This window comes from Babylonia areolata, chromosome 35 (assembly GCF_041734735.1).
Source record: "Babylonia areolata isolate BAREFJ2019XMU chromosome 35, ASM4173473v1, whole genome shotgun sequence".
Taxonomy (NCBI): Eukaryota; Metazoa; Mollusca; class Gastropoda; order Neogastropoda; family Buccinidae; genus Babylonia; species Babylonia areolata.
Genome location: NC_134910.1, coordinates 16,173,995 through 16,194,480, shown reverse-complemented (window position 1 = coordinate 16,194,480; position 20,486 = coordinate 16,173,995). Strand labels below are relative to the sequence as shown.

The following is a 20,486-nucleotide window of genomic DNA, read 5'->3' as shown; positions in this document are numbered from 1 at the left end:
TTTGAAACACATCAAGTATATATGGAAGTGTTCAGACATTTTCATGTTCATACACTGACACATATTCACTGGACGAGAGTGTGTTCCTTCCATGCATGTTGTAACACAATAACATTTAATGCATTTGACATTTTCATCATTATCATAATAATAATAATGATAATAATAACAACAATAATAACAATCATCATCATCATCATCATCCTAATAATAATAATAATAATATAGTAATACAGTAATATTATAATCATCATCATCATCATCATCATCATCATCATCATTATTATTATTATTATTATTATTATTATTATTATTGTTGTTGTTGTTTTTATTTATAACAACAATTATTATTATTATTATCAATTTTATATTATTAATATTATGATATAATATTATTATTATTATTAATATGAAATTGATAATAATAATAATACTTATGATAACAATAACAACAATGATAATAATGACAAAAAGAAGAAGAAGAAGAAGAAAACACCATTTATATAACACTTACAAACCAGTCAGACACAAAGCGCAAAATTACACTTCTTTTCCTGATGTTTGTTGTAACATATTAAGTGCATTGGTGTTGTTACTGTGTGTGTGTGTGTGTGTGTGTGTGTGTGTGTGTGTGTGTGTGTGTGTGTGTGTGTGTATGTGTTTCTCACTGCATGTTGTAACACATTCACTGCACATTCACAACCAGCAGGACATTACCTTGCCAGCAAGAAAGATCACTCTGGTGTCATAGTCGTAGTATGGGAGGATCACTCCGCAGGACTGATCCAAGTCCGCTGTGTCGAGAGCCGTTTTGGAATTTCGCTGCAGGCACAGAGGTTCTACATCAGTCAACTTGAACCTTTCACTGCCAGTCAATTTAGAGAGCAAAATTCCCTTGTGCTATAAAGACAGAAAATACAGTGTCTAAGAATAGCTTGGGATCCCCCCCTGTGATGTGTGGAAAATATGGCCTGTCCTACCACTGAACATAAAGAGCAGTAGGTTCATGGATAACAGACCCATGATCTGGTCACCCTTCAGTGACATGGGTCCTCTACCTAGCTGTTGCATAAATGTGAGTTTGGCAGTGAAAGGGTTAATGCCAGACCATAATCAGACTTGCGGACGCTTGTTGAGAGAAAACCCAGAAGTGTGTGCTACATTACACAAAATGGCTTTCTGTGTACCGGTTACATCATCTTTTTTTTTTGCCACAGCTGTTGTGCATTCATGAAACATATATGAACATGCGTTTGGGCACACACACTCACACATGCATGCTGGTTAGATGTCTGTGCCTGATATCATGCAGACAGCACAGAGCCAGCTAGTCAGCTAGCTCTTAACTGTTTGTGCCTGATACCATGCAGACAGCGAAGAGCCAGGCTGAGGACAGATCTAACAGCCACAAGCCCACACACCAGAGAAGACCCTGCAGTTGAATCACTTCAGTGGTGTTCACACTATGGCCCCCAACACTCATCAAATCCCACAAAGACCTGCCCCCCCTCCCCCTAGCCCCCCCCCCCCCAGAAGTGATGCCCCCAACACTCATCAAATCCCACAAAGACCTGCCCCCCCCCCCCCCAAAGACCTGCCCCCCCCCTCCCCCTAGCCCCCACCCCCCCTCCCCCTAGCCCCCACCCCCCCTTCCCCCTAGTACTCACCAAATCCCACAAAGACCTGCCCCCCCCCCCCTCTTCCCCCTAGTACTCACCAAATCCCACAAAGACCTGCCCCCCCCCCCCCTCTTCCCCCTAGTACTCACCAAATCCCACAAAGACCTGCCCCCCCCTTTCCCCTAGTACTCACCAAATCCCACAAAGACCTGCCCCCCCCCCCCCCCCCCCCCCCCCCCCCCCTTCCCCCTAGTACTCACCAAATCCCACAAAGACATCTGTCGCTGACTCATCCGTGAGAAGCCGGTGGTGGCCACTTTGACGTTGTCCACAAACACCACCTTGGAAGCCTTGGGTCCCGCATGGCACTGGGTCTCCTGTGGCACAGGTCACAATGACATCAACAATTCAATCCATGTGGCGCCTTCCCAGGCAAAACATGCTCAGTCACACTGTACAGTGTAAAAATAACCTAAGAGTAAAACATGCATCGAACACATTAAAACATTTCTGTACGTACATACATACACAAAAAAATCACAATACTTAAAGTCAATTTCCGCTGACCCCCTCCACCCCCCCCCCACCCTCCTTGCCTGTCGGACACCAAGCACAGAAAACAGAAACAAGCACACACCAGCACATGCACACATCAGGACAGGCAAAATTCAAAGAGGCGCATCTCTAAATTCTTTTAGAAAATGGAGAAGTACTGTTATGTCCAATGACTGCTGATCAACTGGGTCCATTTCACACACACACACACACACACACACACACACACACACACACACATACAAACACACACACACACACACACACACATCTATCTATCTATCGTGAGATCTATATCCTAAACTAGCTAGCTAGCTAGATAGATAGATAGATAGATGTCTATGGTATGCTCTTGTAAAAAAATCGAAAACCTACAATCAACTTAATCATATCAGACAACACAACTGAAAATGTGACTTTAAGCAAGAAAACAATTAAAAACGCCCACCAGCAAAATAATTCCTTCCTTCATTACAAAGAACAGTTAGCACAGCCACTTGGCAAGGGGTGAGACAGGGATTTGAACACAGACCCTCCTGGACACTGCACTGGCAGATAAGCACCTTCACCATTCCGCCACCATCCTCCTAAAGAAAAAACGAGCAGTTACCGCAGCCACTTGGCCGGTGCGGGGGTCGATGGTGCGGAGCTGCTTGTCCTTGGAGGTGGTGGCGAAGAGGGCGCCATCGCGGCTCCAGCTGATGGAGAAGATGGTGTCCGTGTGGCAGTCAATCATGTTCACTGGCTCCGCCTGCTCCACGTTCCACACGATGCACTGACACACACACACACACACACCACAATCATCATCATCGTCATCATCGTCTTCACTCACACACACACACAACAATCATCGTCATCGTCATCATCATCTTCACTGACACACAAAACAATCATTGTCATCATCATCGTTATCTTCACTGACACACAAAACAATCATTGTCATCATCATCGTTATCTTCACTGACACATACACAAACACACACCAATTACCATCACTGTCATCATCATCTACACTGACACACACATACACACACAATAATCATCATCATCATCTTTTTCACTGACACACACACACACACAACAATCATTGACATCATCTTTTTCACTGACACACACACACACACACACACAATCATCGTCATCATCATCTTCACTCACACACACACACACACACACACACACACACACAATCATCATCATGATCATCATCACCATCATCATCATCACCATCATCGTCTCCACTGAAACACCACAATTATCATCATGAGCATCATCATCTACACTCACACGCACACACCACAATCATCATCATCATCTTCACACACACACACACACACATTCACACATACACACACACTCACACACACTCACACACACATACACACACACCACAATCATCATCAATATCTTCACTGAAACACACACACCAATCATCAGCATCATCTTCACTCACACACACACACACACACACACACACACACACACACCGTAATCATCATTGTCATCATCATCATCTCCTTTGAAACATCACAATCATCACCATCATTATCTTCACTGACACACACACACCAATCATCATCATTATCTTCACTGACACACAGACACACACACCACAATCATCATCATCATCACTGACACACACACACCAATCATCACCTTCATCATCATCTCCTTAGAAACATCACAATCATCATCATCTTCACTCACTCTCTCTCTCTCTCTCTCTCACACACACACACACACACACACACACACACACACACACATCATCACCATCTTCCTCTTCACTGACACACGCCACAACCATCACCATCATCATCTTCTCCACTGAAACACCACGATTATAATCATCATCATCATCATCTTCACTCACACACACACACACACACACCACAATCATCATCATCATCTACAATGACACACACACAGCACTTCTTCTTCTTCACTGACACACAAACACACATGATAATCATCATCATCACCATCATCATCACTAACAAACACACACTACAATCATCATCTCCACTCAAACACCACCATTATCAGCACCATCATCTACACACACACACACAAACACATCACAATCATCATCTCCACTGAAACACCACAATTAACATCATCATCATCTACACACACACACACACACACACACACACACACACACACACCACAATCATCATCTCCACTGAAACACCACAATTATCATCATCATCTACAATGACACTCACACACACCAATCATCATCATCATCATCAACTCCCATCATCAACTGCACTGACACATACCACTCTCTTTGGGGGGAGAGGGGATGGGGGGGAGGAGTGAGGGGGGAGTGGGGTGGTGGGGTGTTGTTTCGTTGTAAAAAAAAACAACAAAGCATGACACAAAAGATAGAGCAATCAAAGTAGAAATGAGACTGACTTACAAACATCCCCCTCCCCTTCCCCTCACCCACCCCCCTGTGCGTCACATCCCCTCCCCTCCCTCCTCCTCCGTCACAGCCCCCCTCACTTTCCCCCTCCTGCATCATGTCCCCCCCCCCACCCCCACCTCCATCATGCCCCCTCACCCCCCACTGCTGTGTCACGAACCCCCTCCCCCTCAACCACCCCCACCTGCATCACATCTCCTCGCCTCCCCCACCCCCATCATGCCCCCTCACCCCCCACTGCTGTGTCACGAACCCCCTCCCCCTCAACCACCCCCACCTGCATCACATCTCCTCCCCTCCCCCACCCCCACCTCTATCATGCCCCCTCACCCCCCACTGCTATGTTACATGCCCCCTCCCCTCCCCCTCAACCACCCCCTCATGCGTCAAGCCCCCCCAGCCCCCTGACCTTGTAGTCGAAGCCAGCGGAGAGGATGATGTTCTGTGCGGTGGGGTGCCACTCCAGGAAGCCGACGCGGCGAGAGTGTCCGTGCAGGTCCACCCACCAGTCTGTCTTGGGGGTCACCAGGCCGCTGTTGGGGATCTGCCACAGCTTCACCTGTATGCACACGTTACGTTATGCTACACTATGCTACATAGTCACCAGGCGGCTGTTGGGGATCTGCCAGAGCTTCACCTGTGTGTACACGTTACGTTATGCTACACTATGCTACATTGTTACCAGGCCGCTGTTGGGGATCTGCCATAGCTTCACCTGTGTGCACACGTTACGTTATGCTACACTATGCTACATTGTCACCAGGCCGCTGTTGGGGATCTGCCATAGCTTCACCTGTGTGCACACGTTACATTATGCTACACTATGCTACATTGTTACCAGGCCGCTGTTGGGGATCTGCCATAGCTTCACCTGTGTGCACACGTTACGTTATGCTACACTATGCTACATAGTCATCAGGCCGCTGTTGGGGATCTGCCATAGCTTCACCTGTGTGCACACGTTACGTTATGCTACACTATGCTACATAGTCATCAGGCCGCTGTTGGGGATCTGCCATAGCTTCACCTGTGTGCACACGTTACATTATGCTACACTATGCTACATTGTTACCAGGCCGCTGTTGGGGATCTGCCATAGCTTCACCTGTGTGCACACGTTACGTTATGCTACACTATGCTACATAGTCACCAGGCCGCTGTTGGGGATCTGCCATAGCTTCACCTGTGTGCACACGTTACGTTATGCTACACTATGCTACATAGTCACCAGGCCGCTGTTGGGGATCTGCCATAGCTTCACCTGTGTGCACACGTTACGTTATGCTACACTATGCTACATAGTCACCAGGCCGCTGTTGGGGATCTGCCATAGCTTCACCTGTGTGTACACGGCACGGCATTATGCATTATGCTACATACACACATACATACATGTAAGCACGCATCCACGGATACAAACACATACACATATATACATACATACATGCATACGCACGCACACACGCACACTCACACACACATGCATGTACATATACATATTTACATACATACATACATACATACATACTTACATACTTACATATGTATACACACATACATACACACAGACAATGAGACATACAGACACACACACACACGCACGCACGCATGCACACATGCACGCATGCACGCGTGCACACACGAACGTGCACACACACGCACTCACACATATACATACATACGGCTGATACGCATGCACACACACGTGCGCGCACCCACACACACACACGCATATAGATCTATACATACATACATATCTACATACACACACACACACACATACACACACACACATACACACACACTTACGAACATAATTATATATGCCGATACAGCCAGTCAGAACACACCAAATCAATGATGAGAGAGAGACAAAATAAAGAAGTGAGAGAAGGCAGGAGAGACAGACAGACAGACAGACAGACATACAGACAAACAGAAACAGGGAAGTTTGTGAGAGTGACTGAGAGTGACAGAGTTAAAGAGCGACAGAGGGGTGAGAGAGAGAGGAGAGAGGGAGAGGGGAGAGTGATAGTGAAAGAGAGGCAGAGAAGTGAGATAAAGAGGGGTGGCAGAGAGAGGGAGAGAGACAGAGAGATGGGAGAGAGTGACAATGGTAGAACAGCAGAGTGTGTGAGAGAGAGAGAGAGAGAGAGAGAGGGGGGGAGAGAGGGGGGGGCAGGGATGGGGGGGGGCAAGGGGGGGGGAGAGAAGTAAGAGGAACAGAGACAGAGATTGGTTAGAGTGACAGTGATAGAGAGACAGAGAATTGACAGAGAGAGAAGGTGGGGGTGAAAGAGAGGGACAGAGACAGAGAGACAGCTGAGACAGAGAGAGACGTATTTTGAGACATACATGTAGAATTCATTCATAGAGAGATTTAGAGTTGTTTTCTGAGACAATTATGTACAATTCATACATAACGAGAGAGAGAGAGAGAGAGGTGATGGGAGAAGAAAGACAGATATACATACAGACAGACAGACAAACGGACAGACAGACATAGGCCCAGGCTGACCGTGCAGTCCTCTGAGCTGGAGGCAATCATGTGGTCGTTGAAGGGGTTCCATTTGATGTCCAGCACTGCCCCCGAGTGACCCGACACTTTGGGCCCCGAAAGGTCCACACGCCCCGTCTGGTACACACCGTGTGTGTCATGCACGTGTCAGTGTCAACACATGGTACACATTTATATATCTATATGTACACACACACACACCCTGGCACACACACATAAACACACACACACATCCACACGCCCCGTCTGGTACACACTGTGTGTGTCATGCACGTGTCAGTGTCAACACATGGTACACATTTATCTATCTATATGTACACACACACACCCTGGCACACACACATAAACACACACACACATCCACACGCCCCGTCTGGTACACACCGTGTGTGTCATGCACGTGTCAGTGTCAACACATGGTACACATTTATATACCTATATATATCCACACCCACACACACACACACACACACACACACACACACACACCCTGGCACACACACATAAACACACACGCACACGATCCACAAGCTCTGTCTGGTACACACCGTGTGTGTCGTGCATGCATCAGTGTCAACACATGGTACACATTTATCTATCTATATATATATGCACACACACACACACCCTGGCACACACAAACACACACACACACACACACCCTGGCACACACACATAAACACACACGCACACGCACACGCACACAATCCACAAGCTCTGTCTGGTACACACCGTGTGAGTCGTGCACGCATCAGTGTCAACACATGGTACACATTTATCTATCTATATAGATACACACACACACACACCCTGGCACACACAAACACACACACACACACACACACACCCTGGCACACACACATAAACACACACACACACATCCACATGCCCTGTCTGGTACATAATTTTGTGTTGTACTCACATGAGTGTCATCACATGCATATATCTAACCACACACACACACACACACACACACACACACACACACACACTTGATGATTTTTGGAAAGTTATTTCTGACAAGGTTCTTATGGTTGAACTTTCATAGGCATTAGTTCATAGCCCTGTTTCTACATTCCTTTAATGTGCTTCAGAATTGTGTTAATGGTTTCTGATTATCATTATCATTACTGAATTGTTACTTTTCAATGTAACTGGCTGTCAGTCATGCATCTTTTGGTAGTTTTCAACCCTTTCTGTTTTCCACTTCCCTCTCCCCCCTCCCTCACACCCCCTCCCACCCCCCCACCCCCCCACCCCCCCCATCCACCCCCACCCCCTTTCTTTTTTTTTTTTTAATCGTCTAATATCACTGATAGTGAAAAGTTGCTAAACTAAAGAACGAACACACACACACACAGAGTTTCACACACACACACACACACACAGTTTCACACACACACACACACACACACACACACACACACACACACACACATCCACATGCCCCGTCAGGTACACTCCACATGGGTCATGCACACAACAGTGTCACCACATTTTACACACACACACACGCAAATACACAAACGATCACACACACACACACACACACACACAAACACACACACAAATGATCACACACACACACACACACACACACACACAAACACACACACAAATGATCACACACACACACAAACACACACACACACACAAACACACACACACAAATGATCACACACACACACAAACACACACACACACACAGTCCAAACACCCTGTCTGGTACACACCCAGTGTGTGAGGAGCACATCAGTTTCAGCACATAAAAATGTGTATAGGTACATGACCTCACCCTCACACACACACACTCACACAAACATCAGGTCCACACGCCCAGTCCGGTACACATCCCATGTGTAATGTGCATGTCAGTGTCAGCACATGTGTGTATGTATGTGTACACAATCTCATACACACAGGTCCACATGCCCTTTCTGGTACACATCAGTGTCAGCACATACATGTACACTATTTGTCTAACATAAGCAAACACACACACACACACTCTTACAGACACACACAGACACACACAAACACACGGACACACACACACACAGTGACATACACGTACACAGACACACACACTCACAGACACACACAGTGACATACACGAACACAGACACACACACACACACACACACTCAGTGACATACACGTACACAGACACACACACACTCACAGACACATGCATACACACAGTGGCATACACGTACACAGAAACACACACACTCACAGAAACACACACACTGACATATACACGTACAGACACACACACACTCACAGACACACAAACACACACGGTGACATACACACACAGACACACACAGTCACAGACACACACATAGTGACATCTACACATACACAGACACACACACACTCACAGACACGCAGACACACACACAGTGGCATTTACACATACACAGACACACACACACTCACAGACACACAGACACTCACACAGTGACATGTAACGTACATGCCCTGTATGGTACACACCCAGAGTGACGCGCTAACACAAATGTGCATAAACATGATCACACACACACACACACACACACACACACACACACACACACACACTCTCTCTTCTCCTGGCCCCGCCCCAGCACTCCCCTTTCCACCACCCTCCCTTCCCCCATCCCCACACCTCCCTCCCTCCCAACACAACAACGCGTCTTTATTAATTCATCTGAAAATCAATGTGTTTCCACACACTCGCCGCCCACCCCACACAGTACTCCAGAACACAGCCCCAGTACAACACGGCAAAGGCTGAACCCAAAGATAAAAAAAAAAGCAACACCTGTAAAGCTGGACACACACAAGCAAGCAATATGACACAACCGCTCGATTTATCACACACGTTCCCTTCACCAGGCGCAATGGAAGAATTGGTAAGACATTGGATTTCTGATCCAGTGCTCAGGGTTCGGTTCCCCATTTCGGCCTGGTGTTGCGTCCTCGGGAAAGGCACGTCACTGATTAGCTTCACTCCACCCTGGTGTGAATGGGTACCCGACTTGGTTGGGGAAGGTTAAAACAGCGGAAGGAGAGGATTTGGCCCCGCACTTTCTATGCCGAGCCCTAGATACAGTGGCCATGAATTCACTGCCCCAATCACCATGAAAGGCTAAGGGACCTACCCTTTAACCTGAACCCCAACAAGACTCACCCTCTCCAGGTTATGGGACCTTTACCCTTTGACCTAACCTCTAGCAAGACAAACCCTCTCCAGGCTCTGGGACCTTTACCCTTTGACCCAACCGCCAACAAGACTCACCCTCTCCAGGCTCTGGGACCTTTGCCCTTTAACCTAACCCCTAACAAGACTAACCCTCTACAGGCTAAGGGACCTTTACCCTTTGACCTAACCCCCAACAAGACTCACCCTCTACAGGCTAAGGGACCTTTACCCTTTGACCTAACCTCTAGCAAGACTAACCCTCTACAGGCTAAGGAACCTTTACCCTTTGACCTAACACCCAACAAGACTCACCCTCTCCAGACTAAGGCACCTTTACCCTTTGACCTAACCCCCAACAAGACTGACCCTCTCGAGAGGCAGCACAAGGAAGGCCCCACCCCCGGCACTCTCCGTGACGACGGCCAGGAAGGAGGGGTTGACGGCACAGAAGTTGGAGTCGTGGGCGTTGCGCGTGATGCGCACGTTCTCGTACCACTGCTCCTTGCGGAAGGGGCTGCCATACACATGGCGGAACTTGGACGATCGGATCTTGAAGGCCATCTGCAGGAAAAAAAAAGAGTGGGTGGGGGGGGGGGGGGGAGCGGAGTGATAAAAATACGATTAACTGATTGACTGATATAGATACTTTTATAGCACCTATCCTCATTGATATGGATACTGATATAGCATCTATCCTCCTTGATACTGATACTTGTACAGTGTCTCTTCTCATTGATATGGGTACTTATATAGCGCCTATCCTCAATATGGATATTACTAATATAGCACCTATCTTCATTGATAGGGATACTTATACAGCACCTATCCTCACTGATAGGGATACTTTAATGTTGCCTATCCTAATTGATATGGATACTTATATAGCGTCTTTCCTCACTGATACAGATAACTGTATAACGCCTATTACTGATATGGATACGTATATAGCACTTTTCCTCACTGATATGGATGCTTACATAGCGTCGTTCCTCACTGATATGGATACTTTTATAGCGTCTTTCCTCACTGATATGGATACTTACATAGCGTCTTTCCTCACTGATACAGATACTTATATAGCTCCTATCCTGACTGATACAGGAGTACTTATACAGTGCATATCATCCTTGATATTAATACTGGTATCGCAGCTATCCCTGGTCAGAAACCATCTGCACAACAGACCTGATTGACTGATATTGATACTTACATAGCATCTATCTTCAGTTAGAAAGCAAGCTCTAAGCGCTCTAATACCCACAGTCATTTGCACAACAGGCTGCCTAACTGGGCAAAGTGAACCACAGATGCCTATAAGGCACTTGTCATTTGCTTCTTTTGTTATTCAGTCAAGCTTCACACACACACACGCACACACACACACACACACACAGTGAATTTTACATAAAATATTGCCATGGACAACTCTCTTATTGCCAAGGGTTCTTTTATGTGCACTAAGTGCATGTTACATGTGGGAGGGAACTTGGTTTGTCTCCTCATCTAAATAACTAGCATCCAGACCAACACTCACAGTCCAGATAACTACTTAGATGACACACACATGTATGAAGCTGGAAAAGTTAAAATTACACAAAACTTTTAACTACACACTGCACACTAAAATCACTGTATACTGAACAGATAATAAACCACTGCACAGAAGAAGTACACACATCTGGAAGCAAAAACCACACACAAAACTAACATCAGCTGACAGCTGGACTGAAAGTAGAACAATAATGAAGGGTTGATGATTCACGACCTGTTTGGGATTTTCTGATCCAAGGGCAAATTCATTTGTTTTTTCTTCTCACTTTCTGCCGGTTTCAGTTTCAATGTCAGCATTGCAACCTGATCTGTATAATTATGAAGTGAATGTGGGGGAGGAGTAATTGTGTGCCTCTGTGTGCTTCTGTGTGTGTGTGAGAGAGAGAGAGAGAGAGAGAGAGAGAGAGAGAGAGGGTATGTGTGCTTTCTGCCAGTTTCAGTTTCAATGTCAGCATTGCAACCTGATCTGTATAATTATGAAGTGAATGTGGGGGAGGAGTAACTGTGTGCCTCTGTGTGCTTCTGTGTGTGTGTGTGTGTGAGAGAGAGAGAGAGAGAGGGGGGGTATGTGTGCTTTCTGCCGGTTTCAGTTTCAATGTCAGCATTGCAACCTGATCTGTATAATTATGAAGTGAATGTGGGGGAGGAGTAACTCTGCGTGTGTGTGTGTGTGTGTGTGTGTGTGTTGTGTTGTATGTGTGTGTGTGTGTGTGTGTGTGTGTGTGTGGGTGAGTGTGTGAGAGTATGTGTGTGTGTGTGTATGCGCACATGTGTGTGTGCATGTGCGTGTGTGCGTGTGTGTGTGTGTGTGCGTGCATGGGTGCATTTTTCTTTTCTTTCTTCTATTCATTTCTTGGACAACAGGTAACAGGATCAATTCCAATGCATCAGGTGCATGCAGCTACACACCCATACATCATGTGACCAGGCTGACATCACAAGATTTTTTTTTTTTTAATCATTAAAATGTGTTCTGCATCAAATATATGCATCAATAAGCTTGGGAGTAAGAAAAAAAAGGCATACGAGCAGGATTGAACCATGCATGTTCAGTTCGGAAGCAAGTAGACTTATCCACACCACTGTCATGTATCTGATGTCTTTCGACCAAATTTAATATCTAAAGCTATGGTTTTCTTGGAGCATGATAAAGATTTGCATTGGAGGTAATAAAACTGTTTAAATGATGTTTTTTCTTTGTTTTTTGTTTGTTTGTTTGTTCGTTTGTTTTTTTATATCTTGAATATTAAAGAAATTCTTTTACATCAGCGGCAAAGGAGACATTGCCATCGCCTCAGGCACATCGCAATATGTAGCTGTCTTCTCAAGATCTGCACAGACCAGTAAAGACAAGGATGAACGAAACTCAGTGAAACAGTTGATTCAATTTTTCTTTCATGTTCATTCTAGATAATTCAGTGTCCACTTTAGAATATTCATATGCAGTAAACATCTCAATGGTGTAGTTAGTGTCACTGTATGTGTTCTGTCCAGAATTTGTATTTCTTTCCTTTTAATTGCAAACAAGAAAAACGAGGTTACGTCATCATCTTTTTTTTTCTTTTTTTTTCTTCTTTTTTTTTTTTTGCTGCCCCATCATCTGCACCGTTTCAGTGGCATTACTCCCACGCCGCTCATTTAGATTCCCCCATACACGGCCACACCCGGGTTCGTCCGTCGCAGTTCCAGCGTCGGCACTCAACAGGGAACCATCGATGTTAGGTCGCCAGGAGGCCACACACCAGAGGAGACCCTGCACTGCTGCTGAGTCACTTCGGTGGTGTTCAGTGGTGCCTGTTCTGTTTTAACGTACTTAGGACACCACCTACTAAGCCCCCTACTAATGACAATAATGGCTTAGTCGCAGAGCCAGACTGAGTGAGCGTCCCTCCCAGAGTGGAGACCGCCACCACGTCCCTCAAACAACAGCCCCCCATGAATCTGCCGACACTGACGACATTGACAGGACCCACCCCAAGCACGGAAGTGGAGGGGTATCGAAACTGAGGTCACCATGAGAGCATGGCATGAAAGGCCACAGACTTTGAGACTATTTTGTTTTTTTATATTGATGACGATGAAGGAGGAGGAGGATGACGATGATGATGACGATGTTGCTATGGAGGTCCATTTTGGTTTGGGACTGCGTGACAAGGCTGTTCTCTACGCTTCCTGTCATGATGATATCCTGGCGTTAACCAGGCCCGAGAGATACAGACACTTGCAGTGCTGGTCATGTAATTAGAGCAACACACCCAAAGACGCATCCTTGAAGTGGATGACACTCGACTGTGTGGTCCCAGTCTCCCCATTTAAGCCCACAGCACACTCAACTCTGGGTAGGAGCCGGCCACGGGCCGAAAAACCCACCTCCGCTGGGATTCAAACCCGCGTCCTCCCAGCCGTCAGTCCGCGACGCAAACCACTTCGCCACGGCGGCTGGTCACGTCATCTTCTTACCAAACACAGCTTACGTTCTGACAACTGGGAAGTGGTAATATGGTGTTTTCTGATCCAGAAGGTGCCTCAACGAAATAAACCGTTAATAACCCAGAAATACAAGTTAATTCAGAAGACTTACATACAACCTATTATTGGTATTCATGTGACTGTGAAGATTTTTCCCTACCAAATTTGGTATTGGCAGACAAAGTATTTCCAGAGAAAACAGCTATGTTAAAGTTTACCACACACACACGAACAAAAGGGTAAAGATAGACTCACTTTGTTTACACAAGCGAGTCAAAAAGGGCAGGGGCGGGAGGTAGTGTGGGGGCAGAGTAGTATGGGGAGGAGGGAGGACAGGTATTCAGACAGGTGGGGGAGAAGCCCAAAGTGTGGGGTTGGATCAGGGGAGGGGGGAAGGGGGTAGGGCAGGAGGGGGAAAGTGGAGGGCAGGAGAGACAGGTGGGCAGGGAAAGGTTTGTGGTGTGTTTTGTTGTTGTTGTTGTTGTTGTTTCTTGGCTTTTTTGCTTTCTGTATGTTTTTCGTTTCCTTTCTTTCTTAAAAAAAAAAAAAAAAAAAAAAAAAAAAAAAAAAGCAGTGACGAAAATAACGGTAACGAACCGTGCAATCTATAATCATTTGCATAATGTGACAGCAGGCACGTACAGCTCTGCGGGTCTCTCTCTTTATTCATGCATCACACAGACACAGAGAGGAATAGAGGAACACACGAAAGCAAACACAGATGCACACACACACACACACACACACACATGCACACACACACACACACACACACACAAACATACGCATGCATGCGTGCACGCTCACACACACACACACACACACACAGTGACACTTACACACATAAGAACATGTGCATGTATAACACACACACACACACACACACACACATAACATACATGCGCGCACACACACATACACATTACACACACACACACACACAGTGACACATGCATGCACTAAAACATATGTTTGTTCTGTGTGTGTGTGTGTGTGTGTGTTTGTGTGTGTGTGAGTGAATGTGCATGAATGTGTTTGACTGAGTTTGTGTGTGTGTGTGTGTGTGTGTGTCTTTGTGTATGCATATTAATGTGTGTGTGCGCGCATGTGAGCGTGCTTGTGTGTGTGTGTGCGCGCGCGCACACGCATGTGTGTGTGCCTATGTGCATTAGTGGGGACAGGGTGTGTGTGGGTGTGGGTGTGGGTGTATCAATGTAACCATCAAAACAGAAATACATGCATACAAATTAGCACAGACAGAAAACACAAGTCACCTGGAATTAGAACAATAGAAGCTTCTTGAAACCATATTTTGATTCACACAAATGCACACATGCATGTGCATACACTTACAGGCGCACACAGCAAATAGTTTGGACCATAATCCCATAATATGAACTCATATCAAATTGAACACACACACACACACACACACACACACACACACACACCAATACAATGATACAATGATACGTGCACATGCATATATATATATATATATATATATATATATATATACACACATACTGAAAAGTCAGGATTTTTGCCCATGAACTTTACGCTAATATACTAAGTTTTATGTTTCGTTATCATTTCTGTTTGAACTATTATGAATATAATTTATCTTAATCATGGCAAAAGTCTAATTCAAAAACTAGAAAAAAAGATTCAATACACACATTAAAAGTGAATGCATGAACTCACTTAAATGAAATGTATCTAATTCTAACATTAACAAAACTATTTTTAGATACAATAAACAATTAATATATTTCACACAATCATAACAGACACTCAAAAATGTCACAACTGTCCAGACATAGTTATATTAAATGGAACACTCTCTCACACACACACACACACACACACACACACACACACACACACACACACATGATATGAGCAAGCCAAAGCAAACTCTTGACTTGTAAAAAACCCAACACAACACAGCAACACAGTACAGCACAGCACCACTCAACACTACACATCACACAACATACAGTACAAAACATTATACACACCGTTGTATTGCTCACTCAGTGCTTCCCCTACCCTCAAATCACCAACTGATGTATATGACAGGAAAATAAATATGCCTACATAAAATTTAAAAAAATTATGATAATAAAAAAAAAAAACCCAGAGAAACTAGCGCAAAAACTTCCTGGCCAATCACACACACTGACTGCATTGTTGTATTGTAAAAAAAATACCATCCATATGTATGCAGTAAAACTACACTGAAGAAACTACACTGAAACTTCCCCCGGACACACACACACACACTCACACACACACACACAGAGCCTCCACCCACCCCCTCAACCCCCCCTCCCCCCACACACACAGATCCTGACTCCTCCACTCAGACTTCTTGGCCTTACCCTTTTCTTTATGTTCTTAATATCTTCAGCAAACATAATAACATACTGTACGACGCTTGTCATGCAGATCCCATGTGGCACCCAACACAAAAGATCTGCAGTGAATCAAATAAGAAAAGAAAGAAAAGAAAGGAAAGAAAGAAGGGGGAGGGGGGAGACGCGGGAGGGGGCTGGGGGAAGGGGGGGGGGAGAAAAAGGAACATGAAAACAAAAGACAAATGAACGCACTGTGTTGAAGAACTGGGATCATAATCATGTAAGCAAAAGGGTGTTTAAATGACCCAGATTTGTGTGTGCCCACACTGGTTCCCACTTCTTACACTATGTCAATCATATCAAGTGTGTTCATGGGTTTTACCAAAGACCCTACACAGGTCGTTTCGTCTTCGAAAGCCAAAATGAGCATGAGCTTTCCACTGGGTGGGTCTGTGGATGACCAGTACGTCCAGTCGTGGCTGTGAAGTGTGTGTGGCAGTGTGCACAGGGGTGTAGCTGTGCTGTCCAGTAATGGCTGTGAAGTGTGTGTGGCAGTGTGGACAGGGGTGTAGCTGGTGCTGTCCAGTAATGGCTGTGAAGTGTGTGTGGCAGTGTGGACAGGGGTGTAGCTGGTGCTGTCCAGTAATGGCTGTGAAGTGTGTGTGGCAGTGTGGACAGTGGTACAGCTGGTGCTGTCCAGTAATGGCTGTGAAGTGTGTGTGGCAGTGTGGACAGGGGTGTAGCTGGTGCTGTCCAGTAATGGCTGTGAAGTGTGTGTGGCAGTGTGGACAGTGGTACAGCTGGTGCTGTCCAGTAATGGCTGTGAAGTGTGTGTGGCAGTGTGGACAGGGGTGTGGTGTGTGTGGCAGTGTGCACAGGGGTGTAGCTGTGCTGTCCAGTCGTGGCTGAGAAGTGTGTGTGGCAGTGTGGACAGGGGTGTGGTGTGTGTGGCAGTGTGGACAGGGGTGTAGCTGGTGCTGTCCAGTCGTGGCTGTGAAGTGTGTGTGGCAGTGTGGACAGGGGTGTGGTGTGTGTGGCAGTGTGCACAGGGGTGTAGCTGTGCTGTCCAGTCGTGGCTGAGAAGTGTGTGTGGCAGTGTGGACAGGGGTGTAGCTGTGCTGTCCAGTCGTGGCTGAGAAGTGTGTGTGGCAGTGTGGACAGTGGTACAGCTGGTGCTGTCCAGTAATGGCTGTGAAGTGTGTGTGACAGTGTGGACAGGGGTATAGCTGGTGCTGTCCAGTCGTGGCTGAGAAGTGTGTGTGGCAGTGTGGACAGGGGTGTAGCTGGTGCTGTCCAGTAATGGCTGTGAAGTGTGTGTGGCAGTGTGGACAGGGGTGTGGTGTGTGTGGCAGTGTGGACAGGGGTATAGCTGGTGCTGTCCAGTAATGGCTGTGAAGTGTGTGTGGCAGTGTGGACAGGGGTATAGCTGGTGCTGTCCAGTAATGGCTGTGAAGTGTGTGTGGCAGTGTGGACAGTGGTACAGCTGGTGCTGTCCAGTAATGGCTGTGAAGTGTGTGTGGCAGTGTGGACAGGGGTGTAGTTGGTGCTGTCCAGTCGTGGCTGTGAAGTGTGTGTGGCAGTGTGGACAGGGGTGTGGTGTGTGTGGCAGTGTGGACAGGGGTGTAGCTGGTGCTGTCCAGTCGTGGCTGAGAAGTGTGTGTGGCAGTGTGGACAGGGGTGTGGTGTGTGTGGCAGTGTGGACAGGGGTGTAGCTGGTGCTGTCCAGGTGACAGTGGAGATCACTGGATGTACTTCTCAACTACACAATACAGCACATGACAGCACAGTGCGTGTGTGTGTGTGTGTGTGTGTGTGTGTGTGTGTGTGTGTGTAAGTGTCTGTGTGTTTGTCAGTGTGTGTGTGTGTCAGTGTGTATGTGTGTCTCTGTGTGTCTGTATCTCTGCGTGTGCATGTGTGTCTGTGTATATCTGTGTGAGTCTCTGTGTGTGTCTGTGTGTGTGTATGTGCGTGCATGTGTGTGTGTGTGTGTGCCTATACATATAAAGCGTTTATATATATATATATATATATATATATATATATATATATATATATATATCATATAGGGTCTTTGGTATCATTATAATGACATGTATTCAATAACAATACAACACTTGGTAGAGGTAGCACTGTCTGCAGAAGAAAACCTGACGTTGTGTTACAGTTGCTGAAAGTGAACAATTTCCTCCTGACCTGTTGGCTGTCCCTTGTACTGCTTGTTTCTGTGCAATACAGCATGCCCTGTTCTTCTTCTTCTTCTGCATTCGTAGGCTGCAACTCCCACATTCACTCGTATACATGTACATGAGTGGGCTTTTATGTGTATGACCTTGCCATGTAGGCAGCCATGCTCCACTTTCGGGGCTGTGCATGCTGGGTTTGTTCTTGTTCATATAACCCACCAAATGCTGATATGGATTACAGAATCTTTAACATGCGAATTTGATCTTGTGCTTGCGTATACCCACAAAGGGGGTTCAGGCACTAGCAGGTCTGCACATAAGTTGACCTGAGAGATTGGAAAAATCTCCACCCTTTACCCACCAGGCGCAGTCACCGAGATTAGAACCTGTGACCCTCAGATTGCTCAGTTATAACTTATATGGGAATGATGTGTGAATTGCATTTGTCTGAGTGTGTCAGCTTAAATGCATCTCTGTGAGTGAGTGCGTGCGTGCGTGCATGTGTGTGTATAGTGGTGGTTTCATGTGGAAGTGGGGGTGAGGGGGTGGGTGGTGGGGGTGAACAGGGTGTGCATATACAATACATGAGTATATATCTATAAATAGCTTGGTGATTTTCATTGGTTGTAAGCTGAAAGCGGATATGGATACATGTATGTATGTCTGGTTTGTATCGTGTCAGTGTGTGTGTGCGCAAATGTGCACTAAAGAGAGAGAGAGAGAGAGAGTGTGTGTAGGTGTGTGTGTGCACATGTGTGTGAATAGAATATAATAGAATAAATTGTAATGTCATGGAACCTTAATGTCTATAAAACACAAGAACATAGGTAAATAAATAAATGCATGTGTTTGAGTGCACATGTGTGTGTGTGCGCACATGCACGCATGTGTGCATGTGTGTGTGTGGTGGGGGTATAGGAGTGGAGGTGGGAGCAGCATGTGCATACATATTTCACGTGTGTAGATCTAAATAGCTTGATGATTTTCAATGCTTGTAAGTTGAAAGCGTATGGATGTATGTAGACATGGTTTGTAGCATGTGTGTGTGTGTGTGTGTGTGTGTGTGTCTGTGTCTGTGTGTCTCTGTGTGTGTGCGTGTGATTGCATGTCTGTCAATGTGTGTGTGAGTGTGTGTGTGTGCATGTATGTGTGTGTGTGCACGCGTGCACATAAGCATGTGTGTGTGTGAGTGCATGCATGTCTCTGTATGTATGTATGTGTGCATCACTGCGTATGTTCGTGTGTCTGTGTCAATGCCATGGACTTCAACAGACTGTGCGGTGACCTGATATTCACCTGGTGCCAGTCACAGTGAGGACAGCAACGTGTACATCAGGTACAGTGAAAATGTCAAAACAACACAAACACACGTCAAACACTCGCCGTGCATCACATGTCATGTCGTTCACTGCCGGTGTTCTGTGGGCCCAAAAACCCATTTTAAACAACAGCAATGTACAGTCAGTATCCCTTCCCCCATGTCATGGGTAAAAAAGGAACCCATACTTTCCCTGAGGCAATACTTCTACAAAAGGTATGTTTTGCCTGTATTTGCCTCTATAAAAGGTATGTTTTGCCTGTACGTTTTGCCTCTACAAAAGGTATGTTTT

General features: G+C 45.9%; 1 protein-coding gene across 8 annotated transcripts in view; it reads right to left on the bottom strand.

Moving 5' to 3' along the window:
• The window catches only part of LOC143277845 (coronin-2B-like), an 83,365-nt gene that overhangs the window by 46,076 nt on the left and 16,803 nt on the right, over positions 1 to 20,486 (bottom strand). For all 8 annotated transcript variants that reach the window (XM_076582762.1, XM_076582761.1, XM_076582764.1 and 5 more), the window contains 6 exons: positions 10,680 to 10,874; positions 7,127 to 7,243; positions 5,018 to 5,167; positions 2,785 to 2,949; positions 1,880 to 1,996; positions 718 to 822 (listed from right to left, as the gene is read on the bottom strand). In XM_076582762.1, the coding sequence (XP_076438877.1) occupies positions 718 to 822; positions 1,880 to 1,996; positions 2,785 to 2,949; positions 5,018 to 5,167; positions 7,127 to 7,243; positions 10,680 to 10,874 (849 nt within the window). The remainder of the gene's footprint in view (positions 1 to 717; positions 823 to 1,879; positions 1,997 to 2,784; positions 2,950 to 5,017; positions 5,168 to 7,126; positions 7,244 to 10,679; positions 10,875 to 20,486) is intronic.